The sequence below is a fragment of the Microcaecilia unicolor genome, chromosome 2 (genome assembly GCF_901765095.1).
Source record: "Microcaecilia unicolor chromosome 2, aMicUni1.1, whole genome shotgun sequence".
NCBI classification, from domain to species: domain Eukaryota; kingdom Metazoa; phylum Chordata; class Amphibia; order Gymnophiona; family Siphonopidae; genus Microcaecilia; species Microcaecilia unicolor.
This window is the reverse complement of record NC_044032.1, coordinates 29,791,044-29,807,796: the sequence shown is the minus strand read 5'-3', so window position 1 is coordinate 29,807,796 and position 16,753 is coordinate 29,791,044. Positions and strand designations below refer to the sequence as shown.

The window sequence follows — 16,753 nt, the reverse complement described above, 5'->3', positions numbered from 1 at the left end:
AACATCTGGTCCCATGTACGCAGCCCTTCTCTATACCACCTCATGACCGAGCCGTCCGTCGTCCCAGGCAAGAATAACGGGTTGTGTGCTATAGGGGCCAGACGTGTCAAGATACACTTCCCCCCCGGAAACAACTTATCCCAATAGTGAAGGGTAACCTCCACCGAAGGGCACACGCTCTCAGCTAGCTTGCGAAATGGTTTTGGTAGCCACATAAGCGCTCCCAATGGTGTCGTGCCCGCAGAGTGTTGTTCCAAGTGCATCCATTGTCTATCAGGATATCCCTGGTACCATTCCAAAGCTACTTTTCCTTGGGCCGCCCGATAGTACCAGAAGACATTCGGGACCGCCAGACCACCCCGACGTTTCCCTTGATACAATAGGGTACGAGACAGCCTAGGATGTTTTCCTGCCCAGACGAAGCGCACAATTCTATCTTGCAAAGAGGCAAGAAATCGTCTGGGCATCATTACAGGCAGCACTTGGAATAAGTATAATGGGACAGTATTTTTAAAGCAACAATTTTCAAAAGAAACTAGAAGAAAGCAAGTATCTTTCCAAGAAAGTCAACCTTTTCCTTGAAAGGTTTGTATTCTGGGGGTTTGGGGAATGAGGTTGGCACTTCCCTCAGCTGCTATATCTGCACTGCTAAAATATCTCAAATCTCCGGCAGTTTCTTTCCTGCTCTCCATATTCACAATTTTATCTTTTGGACCACTTATTTTTATTTGTCATAAAAACATCCATCCATTTGCTATGCATACTTTTTTTTTTTTTTTAATAACTTTATTTGCTTTAAGAACATTCTATAGATTGGCAAAATATAAAACAAACTTTAAAAATCCTACTTAGGTCCACACAAACAAAACCTCATGACATCTCTTGAAGCATTTCAGCTTCTAACAGAGAATTCTTTTCCGCCTGCCCAGTTTAAACATGTCACTGGAAGGCTACTAATGATTAGGAGTCAAGGCACAAAGCCAATGTTTATATTCACAAGACAAAAGTAAGCAGACGGTGGTGATAATCTCCCACAACAGCCCCAAGCCCCATGCCTGTTTAGAGATTAGTACTGACAAAGGACCAAAGTTTTGGCTTAAAACTGGACCACTAAAGATCAGGCTGACACTGGGAATATTAAGTGGGGCTTAGTTCCTCTAAACTTTAATGACCAAAAAACATTCAAGTGTAAATTTTAAGTTTTAGAAATTAAGGGGTCCTTTTATTAAGTTGCTGTAAAACATGGCCTTAGAACGCACTTATGTGGGTCTTTCTCGCATGCTGAAGCCATTTTTACCGCAGCCAGAAAATGACAGATTTTCCATTTTCCCAGTTAATGTCCATGCACTAATGATTAAACATAGGACAGGGTAAAAACACTCATCCCAACAGACATAATAGCATATCAAGTTACTGTAGTCCAGGAACCAACTTCACAGTTGCTAAAAACCTTAAAAGTAATAATATTTAATGGTGTGGAGGAGTGGCCTAGTGGTTAGAGCACCGGTCTTGACTTCCAGAGGTGGCCGGTTCTGCTGCTCCTTGTGATCTTGGGCAAGTCACTTAACCCTCCATGGCCTCAAGTACAAAATTAGATTATGAGCCCTCCAGGGACAGGGAAATACCCAGTGTACCTAAATGTAACTCACCTTGAGCTACTATTGAAAAAGGTGTGAGCAAATCCAAATAAATAAAAAGGTTTTGAGAAGGGAATTAAATTATTCCAAAGCATGGGGCAAGGTAAAAAAAAAAAAAGGGCAGATTGACGTGTATTTTCATAATGAGTTTGCCTAGGGTTAGGAAAGACTGACCGGTTAGCATCAAGCAAATGAAGATTATGCAATGGTGTGTAGGGAATTGCTCCATGCCTGAAGGACACCTTCGATTCCAAGAAAGCTCACAGTCCCAAGGACTATTCATGGAAATCTGCCAGCCACCGTCCTTTTGTGTTACGCCTGAACAAAGTCCACCGCCTATTTTGGATCTGGACTGAGGAGGGGTGGGGGGTATAGTCACGGGCGCCGCCATGTAACTCACATCCCACTTCCCAGGGCGCTGGGAGCAGGCCGCTGTGCAACTCACCTTCCGCTTCCCAGGGTGCTGGGAGCGGGCCCCGTGGTCCTCCCCAAGGTATAGTAGGCCTTTCATCGGGGCGACAGGCTGGCAAGCGCCACCTTTTTTAGGTGCACATGCCGTGAACCCAGTTTTCTAGGGGCAGTGGCGAGAGACCCGCTCAGACGCCCAGGGATGACATCATAGACTAGGAACTATTTAAAGCAGCTGTGCTCTCTAGCACTGCCCTGTCTTGCCTGGCCTGATTGGCCTCACTTTCAAGCCTTGCCTGCCTTGTCTCCAGCTCCAGCCTCGCCTGCCTCATTTCCAGCCCCAGCCATGCCCACCTCCTTGCCTGTCTCCAGTCCGAGCCTGCCTTGCCTAGTTCTTTGCCTGGTGCTGTGCCTAGCCCGAGTGACTCACCAGCCAGAACCTGGCTGCAGCTGAAGGGCTCAACTTCCCCGAGTCGTGACAATATCATATACCAAAAAAGCACTTGTTAAATTAATTAGAATTAGGAGAGTTAATCAATCATAATCAAGGCATCAAAGCAGCCTTTTAAGGGTGTAAAATAAACCGCTTGACCTTCACTAATTACTAAGGTGCAGTGCTCAAAATTATAACATACAAAACCAATACTATTAATAGTCTCATAAATTGTCTGAAACAATCTTTTACATTTATCAGTTCACCCTACAGGTATCACTGTTCATTACTCACAATGTCACACTTATCTGAAGCAGCACGATGTTATCCGCGCATCAAAGATGCCAACTGCGTGGTCCCTGAGACTCTACTCCATGTGAGTTTTACCATCTGCTTCAGTCGGTTGCATATTATGATTTCGTGTACTGACACCTTAGTAATTGGTGATTTTTGGTACATGACTGGCATTTCAGGATTTTTTTTTTTTTTACAGAGATATTTATAAATTATCTTGATTTTCAGAGTTAAAGTGATTACTGAGTAGCCACTCATTGCAGCATTATTCAGCTGCTATGCACATAACTCCGGCTCCTGTCTACATGTCAGACCTTATTGACTTGCCACCTAGGAACGCTAAAAGATCAGCAAGCACATTCCTGGGTCTTCACTTCCCAAGCTGTAAAGGTCTAAAATACAAACGAACACATAACATAGTAACATAGTAGATGACGGCAGAAAAAGACCTGCGCGGTCCATCCAGTCTGCCCAACAAGATAAACTCACATGTGCTACTTTTTGAGTATACCTTACCTTGATTTGTACCTGTCCTTTTCCGGGCACAGACCGTATAAGTCTGCCCAGCACTATCCCCGCCTCCCAACCACCAGCCCCGCCTCCCACCACCGGTTCTGGCACAGACCGTATAAGTCTGCCCAGCACTATCCCCACCTCCCAACCACCAGTCCCGCCTCCCACCATCGGCTCTGGCACAGACCGTATAAGTCTGCCCAGCACTATCCCCGCCTCCCAACCACCAGCCCCGCCTCCCACCACCGGTTCTGGCACAGACCATATAAGTCTGCCCAGCACTATCCCCGCCTCCCAACCACCAGTCCCGCCTCCCACCATCGGCTCTGGCACAGACCGTATAAGTCTGCCCAGCACCATCTCCGTCTCCCGCCACCGGCTTTGCCACCCAATCTCGTCTAAGCTCTTTAGGATCCATTCCTTCTGAGCAGAATTCCTTTATGTTTATCCCACGCATGTTTGAGTTCCGTTACCGTTTTTGTTTCCACCACCTCCCGCGGGAGGGCATTCCAAGCATCCACTACTCTCTCCGTGAAAAAATACTTCCTGACATTTTTCTTGAGTCTGCCCCCCTTCAATCTCATTTCATGTCCTCTCGTTCTACTGCCTTCGCCTCTCCGGAAAAGGTTCGTTTGCAGATTAATACCTTTCAAATATTTGAACGTCTTTATCATATCACCCCTGTTTCTCCTTTCCTCCAGAGTGTACATGTTCAGGTCCGCAAGTCTCTCCTCATACGTCTTGTAACGCAAATCCCATACCATTCTCGTAGCTTTTCTTTGCACCACTTCAATTCTTTTTACATCCTTAGCAAGATACGGCCTCCAGAATTGAACACAATACTCCAGGTGGGGCCTCACCAACGACTTATACAGGGGCATCACCACCCCCTTTCTTCTGCTGGTCACACCTCTCTCTTTACAGCCTAACAACCTTCTAGCTAGGGCCACCGCCTCGTCACACTGTTTCGTCCAGCTTTTCCTACATAGGCACGCAGCTGCGGAATGCATTGCCACTTGACCTGAAAACTATTCACGACCTAATCAACTTTCGAAAATCACTAAAGACTTTTCTTTTCAACAAGGCATATCATAGTAATCAATAACAGGAATTCTAACACATCACTACTTACCTGATATTCTGACTGTTTTCTTATATACCGAATTGCTTATATCTATTATGTTACACTTGTTCTTTATGTAATACCAATTGTTTCTTTACTCTTGGGAATGGGGAAATGGGACTTGTTATACCGCCTTTCTGAGGTTTTTGCAACTACATTCAAAGCGGTTTACATATATACAGGTACTTATTTTGTACCTGGGGCAATGGAGGGTTAAGTGACTTGCCCAGAGTCACAAGGAGCTGCAGTGGGAATTGAACTCGGTTCCCCAGGCTCAAAGTCCACTGCACTAACCACTAGACTACTCCTCCACGAGCAACATTCCATGTACAGTGGTGGAAATAAGTATTTGATCCCTTGCTGATTTTGTAAGTTTGCCCACTGACAAAGACATGAGCAGCCCATAATTGAAGGGTAGGTTATTGGTAACAGTGAGAGATAGCACATCACAAATTAAATCCGGAAAATCACATTGTGGAAAGTATATGAATTTATTTGCATTCTGCAGAGGGAAATAAGTATTTAATCCCTCTGGCAAACAAGACCTAATACTTGTTGGCAAAACCCTTGTTGGCCAGCACAGCGGTCAGACGTCCTCTGTAGTTGATGATGAGGTTTGCACACATGTCAGGAGGAATTTTGGTCCACTCCTCTTTGCAGATCATCTCTAAATCATTAAGAGTTCTGGGCTGTCGCTTGGCAACTCGCAGCTTCAGCTCCCTCCATAAGTTTTCAATGGGATTAAGGTCTGGTGACTGGCTAGGCCACTCCATGACCCTAATGTGCTTCTTCCTGAGCCACTCCTTTGTTGCCTTGGCTGTATGTTTTGGGTCATTGTCGTGCTGGAAGACCCAGCCACGACCCATTTTTAAGGCCCTGGCGGAGGGAAGGAGGTTGTCACTCAGAATTGTACGGTACATGGCCCCATCCATTCTCCCATTGATGCGGTGAAGTAGTCCTGTGCCCTTAGCAGAGAAACACCCCCAAAACATAACATTTCCACCTCCATGCTTGACAGTGGGGACGGTGTTCTTTGGGTCATAGGCAGCATTTCTCTTCCTCCAAACACGGCGAGTTGAGTTCATGCCAAAGAGCTCAATTTTTGTCTCATCTGACCACAGCACCTTCTCCCAATCACTCTCGGCATCATCCAGGTGTTCACTGGCAAACTTCAGACGGGCCGTCACATGTGCCTTCCGGAGCAGGGGGACCTTGCGGGCACTGCAGGATTGCAATCCGTTATGTCGTAATGTGTTACCAATGGTTTTCGTGGTGACAGTGGTCCCAGCTGCCTTGAGATCATTGACAAGTTCCCCCCTTGTAGTTGTAGGCTGATTTCTAACCTTCCTCATGATCAAGGATACCCCACGAGGTGAGATTTTGCGTGGAGCCCCAGATCTTTGTCGATTGACAGTCATTTGTACTTCTTCCATTTTCTTACTATGGCACCAACAGTTGTCTCCTTCTCGCCCAGCGTCTTACTGATGGTTTTGTAGCCCATTCCAGCCTTGTGCAGGTGTATGATCTTGTCCCTGACATCCTTAGACAGCTCCTTGCTCTTGGCCATTTTGTAGAGGTTAGAGTCTGACTGATTCACTGAGTCTGTGGACAGGTGTCTTTCATACAGGTGACCATTGCCGACAGCTGTCTGTCATGCAGGTAACGAGTTGATTTGGAGCATCTACCTGGTCTGTAGGGGCCAGATCTCTTACTGGTTGGTGGGGGATCAAATACTTATTTCCCTCTGCAGAATGCAAATAAATTCATATACTTTCCACAATGTGATTTTCTGGATTTAATTTGTGATGTGCTATCTCTCACTGTTACCAATAACCTACCCTTCAATTATGGGCTGCTCATGTCTTTGTCAGTGGGCAAACTTACAAAATCAGCAAGGGATCAAATACTTATTTCCACCACTGTAGAAGCCCGCCCTTGCAGATCAGCAATCCGGCCGCACAGGCTTCTGTTCCTGTGAGTCTGAGGTGCAGGACGTCAGACTCACAGAAACAGAAGCCTGCAGGCTTCTACATGGAATGTTGCTAGTGGAATAGCAACATTCCATGTAGAATCTCAAATAGTAGCAACAGAATCTCAATAGTAGCAACATTCCATCTAGAATCTTCAATAGTAGCAACATTCCATGTAGAATCTCCAATAGGAAAGGGAAATGGGACTTGATATACCTCCTTTCTGTGGTATTTTGCAACTACATTCAAAACGGTTTACATATATTCAGGTACTTATTCTGTACCAGGGGCAATGGAGGGTTAAGTGACTTGCCCAGAGTCACAAGGAGCTGCAGTGGGAATCGAACCCAGTTCCCCAGGATCAGAGTCCGCTGCACTAACCACTAGGCTACTCCTCCACTCCTGCTTAGCTAAAATTATAATGGCTGAATCTAGCCATGTAGCTGGGTGGAATACTATTGCTCTACCCCAGCATTTTATGGCTAATTTTTTATTTATTTATTGCATTTGTATCCCACATTTTCCCATCAATTTGCAGGCTCATTGTGGCTTACATTATGCTGTATTAGCGGTCGCCATTTCCGGATAGAGAATTACAAGTGGTATTGCATTAAGGCAGATAAATGGTACAATAGAATACAAAGAAGTATAATGTAATGTTGGGGAATAGTCAGAAGAAACTTTCAGCAGTGCTATCCATGCAGGCTGGCCTACTCTGCAGAAAGCCTCACAGTTCCCAGAAAGAGGATGACCCCTTCCAGGTCACTGAAGAGCAAAGAAGAGCGAGAATGGCAGCCCTTGCTGACCCAGCTCTGATTTACCCGATGCAAACTGAAGAAACCTGGCAGTATCATGTGGATTTAATCATCTTTACTGAAAGCACAAAGCAGAATCACACTTTAATCTGTCGGGGAATTTCCAAAGGCGTGGGATGAACACAGAGGATCTCTAATTAGAAAATGGATGGTATATAAAAAAAAAATCCAAAAAACTTAAACGGCTGCATGCGTGTTCATGCGTCAAGTGGCGTTTAGATGGCGACTCCAGCTGTGAAGAACTAAGGCCGGGCACTCTGGTTTAGGATGGATGGGCTGGAGAGGGCTTCGAGAGCAATTTCAGTAGCTGCAACGGGAGGCCAGTGCCAGGCAGACTTTTACACTTGTGTTCCACAAATGACAAGACAGATACAGATAAGACTGGAGTGGGTTTCGACAGAAACTCCAGTAGCTGGAACGTAAGGGCAGTGCCGGGCGGATTTCTACATTCCACGTCCTAGAAATGCCAAAGAACGACTATGATCAAGTATTATATTCATTGCTAGTTTAATCATGAATTGATAATGAGTGTAACTGGATGGACCGTTCAGGTCTTTATCTGCCATCACTTACTATGTTAATGTTTGTTTCAATATAAAAGTCTCACAGAATTTTATTTTCCTTCTCCCTGCAAGAGACAAGAGATTCATAGAAACACAATACAAAAACAGACAGACAGCAGATAAAGACCTCAAAACACACGCAGTTTGTACCTTTCTTTGGTGCAAACTGTTGATCTTAATTTATCTCTGGCTTTACCTTCACCTCACAGGACAAAAAGGAGGTAAAAACCCTCACGATACCGTGAGATATAGAACAAAAAAGTGAGGAAGACGAATGAGGATACCAAAAATGCTTAATTCTATAAAAAAACGACCCGACACGGCCGTGTTTCGGCCCAAAGGCCTGCCTCGGGGGTCTTGAACAACCTTCTTTGTTCTCCTCTCTTCCAAAAAAAAAAAAAAGGTGAAACGTAAATGCCAGGAACAAGCCTATCCTTCGTCTCTCCTAAAGAAACGTGTGTGCAAATTGCCAACTCACTTCACCTCTCTGCAATTAAGGATCCTCTGTGCTTGTCCCAGACTTTCTTCAATTCCAATACCTTTATTTCCACAACGCACTCACATACCGAGCAGGTACAAATGGCTAAAATTTGGCTGAACTTATAATAAGCAAACCTGAAGTTGGTAGGGGGCGTATGGGGGGGGGGGGGGGGAAGTACCTTCCAAATAAATCATCAACAGGGACATTTCCCTTCCCTGTTCTAGGGGTAATGGATCAAATGTTTTGGGGCTTTTCTTGTAGCGCGTAACATGTTTCACGTGCAACAAGTACAAGCAGAATGACAAGAACGTGTTCCTGACCATCCAAATTTCAAGCGAGAAGGGAGGAATGCAATATTTATGGGGTAATTCTCTAAAAAGATGCTTATGTTCAAGTTAAGAAAAAGCACCTAATTTAAGACTATTTTAAGAAGGCAACACAGGCGCTAAGTGCCTTTATAAAATAGTCACCCAAAACTAGTCCTACAGGGCTGGCTTAACAAGTGAGCCACTGAGGCACTAGCTCAGAGCACGCTGCATAAAGAGTGTCACCTTCAACCTTTGCTCGGAACTCCTTCTGAAAACCTAACTTTTTCCAACCTTGCATTTGATTATCAACAATTGGGCGGAGCTGTTTAATCATGGTGCCTGCCTGCACTGGACACGTGCTTTCTCTCTTCTGAGTGTGTGTTTCTGCCCTACCTGTAAATATTAACTGAGGTGGTATAGGAAATACCTCATAAACCTAAGCACGGGCTTTCTTAAACCTCCACTACCCTAACTGTGAGGGACTTAAATACAAGTCATTATATGCATCCAGCTTCTCTTACATCTGTGCGCAATGTTGGAATGCACCACCGAATCCCTTAAAAACAACACACGATCTGACAGTCTTCCGGAGATCTCTGAAAACTAAATTATTCAACGAGACCTACAATAAGACTCCTTCGTAAAGACCCACTATCACATCTGTATTAAAGCTAATCAACATTGAACTCCTAATTTGATTACTTTAATCATACTGTTATTAACACCATACTCTATCTCATATTTTGACTATCCGAGATGTATTAATTATTTCTTTGTTTCTAATTTTCTTGATATCTAATGTACCTTAATTGTATCAATACTTTGCTCTTCTCACACCGTTAATGACAATTGTCATTGCGGCATAATGTAAGCCACATTGAGCCTGCAAAGAGGTGGGAAAATGTGGGATACAAATGCAGCAAATAAATAAATAAAAACACTCTTCCCCCCCCCCCCCCCCCACCAAAAACATGTCCAGTATCTCTTACCCCCTCCCCTCTCCAGCATCTACCCACTCCCCCCTCCCCTCAACGTACCTTGAAAAGTAATGTCCCATTGTAGAAGGCGCTGGCAGTGGCATGCCCCAGACTCTTCCCTTTGCTGTGTATGCCCGTGCGCAACAAGAATTTATACCAACTGGGGTGGGGGGCAGCACACAGCAAAAGGTCCAGAGAGAAAACTGCAAATTAGCAAGTTCAGCAGGTTAATTGCCCTCCCCTACCCCCTTCCCAAACCTGAACCTTACACAGTACCTGACACTTTCTGGTTCCCACTATCATTACCTTTACATCATGGCTTCCTAAGGGGTCCATCAGCTGTTTCTCCAAAGTGTTCACAGATTCCAAGGACAGCATGACCATACGTTGTAGAATCTGAAAGGGAAGGCATGGGGGGGGGGAGCAAAAAATATCAGATTCACTTCCAAATCACAGATTAAATGGATTATAAATCTGCCTTGTCAAATCAATGGACTTCAACCAAGGGATTATTTGAAATAGCACACTTTCACGTACCATCCTCCTAATTACCATCCCTGTTAACACACTGTGCGAGTGTGAAGAAGTGAACTAGGTTTTGGACTATGTAACAATAGCAAATAGGCTAAGGCAAGGTTCAGAACACTAAAATCTTTAATCAAGGACCAGAAATATGAAAAGGCCTGACATACTTTTGCTGGCTTCAAAAAAGATTCAATATTAGCAGTCTCAGTACTGTGCCAAGGGTGCAAATAAGGAAGGGTGCAAAAGTTGCTCCCAGACCACCTCACATTGATGGTGATGAAGCAGGCAGGATGGGGGTGGGAATGTCACTGGGTGAATCACATGGGGTACCAACCATAGCTCGGTACGGTCCTGAATAGTCTTGGCATATTCTCTGGGGTTCTCTTCCCCATCTGGAGCAACCCTTCTTTACTCTGGGCCTGGGTTTCAACTCTAACCTTGGGACCCACTGTGTCCTAACTTCCTTTCCTGTTAAGATAAGTTGGAGTTATTGTGTCTCTTAAGGTGTACATAAGTACATAAGTAATGCCACACTGGGAAAAGACCAAGGGTCCATCGAGCCCAGCATCCTGTCCACGAAAGCGGCCAATCCAGGTCAAGGGCACCTGGCAAGCTTCCCAAACGTACAAACATTCTATACATGTTATTCCTGGAATTGTGGATTTTTCCCAAGTCCATTTAGTAGCGGTTTATGGACTTGTCCTTTAGGAAACCGTCCAACCCCTTTTTAAACTCTGCCAAGCTAACCACCTTCACCACGTTCTCCGCAAACAAATTCCAGAGTTTAATTATGCGTTGGGTGAAGAACCATTTTCTCCGATTTGTTTTAAATTTACTACACTGTAGTTTCATCGCATGCCCCCTAGTCCTAGTATTTTTAGAAAGCGTGAACAGACGCTTCACATCCACCTGTTCCACTCCACTCATTATTTTATATACCTCTATCATGTCTCCCCTCAGACGTCTCGTCTCCAAGCAGAAAAGCCCTAGCCTCCTTAGTCTTTCTTCATAGGAAAGTCGTCCCATCCCCGCTATCATTTTAGTCGCCCTTCGCTGCACCTTTTCCAATTCCACTATATCTTTCTTGAGGTGCGGCGAACTAGTGATCTGTTGTACACTCCTTCACACATCCCACCAGTTCATTTCCCAGAGGAGTAATGTTTTTCATATTTCTCTTTAACCAATTCTCCATTTTCCTTCTTCCTTTTACCTTCTACATACAATCAGAACCTGCCATATTCTAACATAGTGCCTCTGCCAATCAAGCTTGTGGTTACGTTGACAGGGCCAGGTTGGGTGGAGGGGAGAAATGGGTGACTGATCAGCACCTTCATGCCATTTCCAGACTTCTTCTGTCCCTTCACCATATCACAACCCAACCTCAGCAGCAATCTCCAGTGAATTTGTGCTGGTCTTGTCCATTTTTTCCACAGCTATTCAACGTATGATCAGGCTTTTTCTTTTAATTTTTTAAAGATATGATTGACTTTCCAAATCTGAATTCAAGGCAAATTACATATAGGTAGATATAGTGATTATTTCTCTGCCCAAGAGGACTTACAGTCTGCGTTCCGTACCTGAGGCAAAGGAGGGTTAAGTGGGAGAAGACAGACTGAAGTAACATAGTAACATAGTAGATGACGGCAGAAAAAGACCTGCACGGTCCATCCAGTCTGCCCAACAAGATAAACTCACATGTGCTACTTTTTGTGTATACCTTACCTTGATTTGTATCTGTCCTTTTCAGGGCACAGACCGTATAAGTCTGCCCAGCACTATCCCCGCCTCCCAACCACCAGTTCTGGCACAGACCATATAAGTCTGCCCAGCACTATCCCCGCCTCCAAACCACCAGTCCCGCCTCCCACCACCAGTTCTGGCACAGACCATATAAGTCTGCCCAGCACTATCCCCACCTCCCAACCACCAGCCCCGCCTCCCACCACCAGTTCTGGCACAGACCGTATAAGTCTGCCCAGCACTATCCCCGCCTCCAAACCACCAGTCCCGCCTCCCACCACCGGCTCTGGCACAGACCGTATAAGTCTGCCCAGCACCATCTCCGTCTCCCGCCACCGGCTTTGCCACCCAATCTCGTCTAAGCTCTTTAGGATCCATTCCTTCTGAGCAGGATTCCTTTATGTTTATCCCACGCATGTTTGAATTCCGTTACCGTTTTCGTTTCCACCACCTCCCGCGGGAGAGCATTCCTTCCCTGGCTTTTAGTCCACTGCTCTAACCACTATTACCCTTCCACTACAGGTACTGCAGTTCGTGAGCTACTGGAGTCATTTGCACTCTTAGCATGTCTACTCCACACAGATCAAAAATTTAAGCTAAGCATCACACTCTAGAGTCCTATATGGCCCCATCAATGCTTTTACTGATCCTTTCATTTACCAACCCCGGCATCTGATAACATAGGAGTCAACTTTTCAAAATTATTGGGGTTACTAAGCCCAATGGAAATGACCTCCCCCTGAACACAAACAAGGAATTTTTCTCAATATTGGGGGTGCTCAAGCACCCACAGCAACCACAGAGTCGGCCCCAATGTCTGATGAGGTATTTCAATCACACCAAGCTGTACAGTGAAAATTACTAAGCCAATAAGGTCTGCCAAAGTGGATTGTGAAAGCTCAGTCTAATCACTTCCTGTTTCCACCTCCTGACTTGCACTGGTAACTTCAGACAACAGCCACTGCCAGGAGTCATAAGAGAGCTTAAAAAAAAAGAACAAAAAACCAACAACCTAGCGGCCGAAACACAACGTTTGTGTCGAGTCTTTTGATTTAATAAATGTTTGTTTCTTGAAGAATCCACCTTTCCAGTGTTTGGTTTCTGTGGTCAAACATCCCACTCTCTCTTCTATTTTGCTGGAAAGCAGTGAGCACAAATACTCAAACTCTAAGCAATAAGTTTAGTATAAAGCCAGGCTTAGACAGTGTTGCTATCACAGAGAAATTGTTCAATAATTCTCATGAATGGGACACAAGCATAAGTACATAAATATTGCCATACTGGGACAGACCAAAGATGCATCAAGCCCAGCATCCTGTTTCCAACAGTGGCCAATCCAGGTCATAAATACCATGCAAGATCCCCAAAAAAGTACACAAATACCATGCAAGATCCCCAAAAAAGTACAAACATTTTATACTGCTTATCCCAGAAACAGTGGATTTTCCCCAAGTCCATTTAATAATGGTCTATGGGCTTTTTCTTTAAAAAGCCATCCAAACCTTTTTAAAACTCCGCTAACCGCCTTTGCACACATTCTCTGGAAACAAATTCCAAAGTTGAATTACACGTTGAGTGAAGAAAAATTTTCTCCGATTCGTTTTAAAATTTACTACATTGTAGCTTCATCGCATGCCCCCTAGTCCTAGTATTTTTGGAAAAACGTACTGGAAAACCATACTGGGCTATAATCTATTTAGGAAGGACAGATATGGCTGAAACGGTGGAAGAGTATTGATGTATGCAATGAACAATATTAAAGCAGCTGAAATGCAGGGGGCCTGGGGAAAGGAAGAAACAATACGGATGGTTTTGGAAAAACAAGATAGAAACTCTATCCAAACAGATGTGGTCTACAGACCTCCAACACAAATGATGGTGGCCGTAGCGAGAAGGTTGCTAGGCTGTATAGAGAGAGGTGTGATCAGCAGAAGAAAGGAAGTGTTGATGCCCCTGTACAAGTCGTTGGTGAGGCCCCACCTGGAGTATTGTGTTCAGTGTGGAGGCCGTACCTCGCGAAGGATGTTAAAAAAATGGAAGCGGTGCAAAGAAAAGCTACAAGAATGGTATGGGATTTGCGTTCCAAGACGTATGAGGAGAGACTTGCTGACCTGAACATGTATACCCTGGAGGAAAGGAGGAACAGGGGTGATATGATACAGACATTCAAATACTTGAAAGGTATTAATCCGCAAAAAAATCTTTTCCGGAGATGGGAAGGCGGTAGAACGAGAGGACATGAAATGAGATTGAAGGGGGGGCAGACTCAAAAAAGATGTCAGGAAGTATTTTTTCACGGAGAGGGTGGTGGATGCTTGGAATGCCCTCCCGCGGGAGGTGGTGGAGATGAAAACGGTAACGGAATTCAAACATGCGTGGGATGTCCATAAAGGAATCCTGTGCAGTAGGAATGGATCCTCAGAAGCTTTGCCAAAATTGGGTGGCGGAGCAGGTGGGGAAGAGAGGTTGGTGGTTGGGAGGCGAGGATAGTGGAGGGCAGACTTATACGGTCTGTGCCAGAGCCGGAGATGGGAGGCAGGACTGGTGGTTGGGAGGCGGGAAATACTGCTGGGCAGACTTGTACGGTCTGTGCCCTGAAAAAGGCAGGTACAAATCAAGGTAAGGTATACACATATGAGTTTATCTTGTTGGGCAGACTGGATGGACCATGCAGGTCTTTTTCTGCCGCCGCCATCATCATCTACTATGATAAAGCTGAATAAAGATCTGGTCATAAAGGTCCAAAAGCTGGGAATGCAAGGGGAGGTGCTGTTGGCTGGGAGATTTCAACTAGCCAGATGCAGATTGGAATGTTCCATCTGCTGAATCAGAAAATAGAGATATTGTGGATGTCTTTGAAAGTACTCTGCTCAGACAAATGATTACTGAACCAATGCAGGAAGGTTGCAACACTGGATCTTGTACTCACAAAGGGAGAACGTTATGTCTAATGTCTGGGTGGGTGCTCAACTAGGCAGCAGTGATCACCACACATTATGGGTTGATATAAGAGCTAAAGCGGAGCGCAGACACACACAAAGTTCTGGATTTCAAACATGCTGACTTTAGTAAAAAAGGGGGGGGGGGGAGAACTGTGTGGGAGGACATAGAAGTGGGAAGACTGTAGTTCAAGCCAAAATGAGGTTTTAAAATGGCATAAAATCTTTAAGTAAGGAAAGTAAACCGAAGCAAGAGAAAAAAAAAAAGAAAACCGATATGGTTCTCCAAACAAGTGGCTGAAAAAAAATACAGACAAAAAAGAAGTAGCATTATTGGAATATAGTTAAACACTAGAAGAGGAACACAGAAAAGAATACCTGAAAAAAACTCAAAGACAAATACAGCTGATAAGTACGTAAGCACTGCCACGCTGGGAAAAGACCAAAGGTCCATCAAGCCCAGCACTCTGTCTCCGACAGCGGCCAATCCAGGCCCCAAGAACCTGGCAAAAACCCAAAATTTAATAACGATCAATGGACTTTTCCTTCAGGAATTTGTCCAGACCCCCTTTAAACTCAGCAAGGCCAGCTGCCGTCACTATCTTCTCCGGCAATGAGTTCCAGAGTCTAACTACGCGCTGAGTAAAGAAAAACTTTCTCCAATTTGTTTTAAACCTACCACATTCTAATTTCATCTTGTGTCCCCTGGTTCTATCATTGTTAGAAAGCGTAAACAAACGCTTCACATTTGTCCGCTCTACCCCACTCATTATTTTGTAGACCTCTATCATATCACCCCCTCAGCCACCTTTTCTCCAGGCTAAAGAGTCCTAGCCGTCTTAACCTCTCCTCATAAGGTAGTCGTCCCATCCCTTTTATTATTTTCGTCGCCCTTCTCTGCACCTTCTGCAATTCCTTTATATCTTTTTTGAGATGAGGCAACCAGAACTGAACACAATACTCCAGGTGCGGTCGCACTATGGAGCGATATAACGGCATTATAACATCCTCATGCTTGTTTTCCATCCCTTTTCTAATAATACTCAACATTCTGTTTGCCTTCTTAGCCGCCGCAGCACATTGAGCGGAAGATTTCAACGTTCTAGCCACGATGACTCCCAGATCCCTTTCTCGGTCCATAACTCCTAAAGCGGAACCTTGCATGACATAGCTGTATTTCGGGTTCCTCCTTCCCACGTGCATAAAAAAAGCACAGGTGAACAAAAAATGGATACAGATTTTAAGAGAGGTGTCAAGACTTTTTTCAGGTACGTTGAAGATAGGAGGAAGGCTAGAAATGGAACTTTAAAACTGAAATATGCTGAGAACTACTATGTGGAGAGTGATGTGAAAAAAGTGGACATGCTAAACAAATACTTCTGTACTACGTTCATGGAAGAAAATCCTCGAGAAGGACTGCAGTCAGCTAACAAAGGTATATACGGGAACAAAATAGATATCGCACCTTTCACAGAAGAAAGCCATATGAGGCCGAAGAGATACACCAGGAGACTGAGGAAGTTTAGAGAGATTCTGGCAATTCTTCTTAAAGTCCGCTTTGGTGGTTAAGACATGTTAATTTACTATTTAATAGATGTAATTAGTTTACTAGATCCTTGTATTCGGGAAAGGTTCCACAGGGTTGGAGACGAGTGGAATTGCCCCCTCTTCACAATAATGGTGGCAAAGAAGTGGGAAACTACAGGCCGGTAAGCCTCACTTTGGTGGAAAACTAACAGAGACAATGCTGAAGGAAAGGATAGTAAATGTCCTAAAATCCAATGGGTTGCAATATCTGAGGCAACATGGTTTTACTCAAGGAAAGTCATGCCAAATGATTACTTTTTTTGACTGGGTGTCCAAAGAACTGGATCAAGAACACGTGCTAGATGCACTCAACTTGGAATTCAGCAAAGCCTTTGACACCGTGGCTCATAGAAGGCTCATAAATAAACTGAATGGGCTGCTTAAGACCCCAAGTGGTGAACTGGATCGGAAACTGGTTGGCTGACAGAGGGTGGTGCTAA

The 16,753-nt window shown here is 44.6% G+C and overlaps 1 protein-coding gene across 1 annotated transcript in view; it reads right to left on the bottom strand.

Moving 5' to 3' along the window:
- NOL6 (nucleolar protein 6) overlaps positions 1–16,753 on the bottom strand; it is a 191,311-nt gene that overhangs the window by 22,419 nt on the left and 152,139 nt on the right. The window contains 1 exon segment of the mRNA XM_030191898.1: positions 9,829–9,918. Within this exon segment, the coding sequence (XP_030047758.1) occupies positions 9,829–9,918 (90 nt within the window).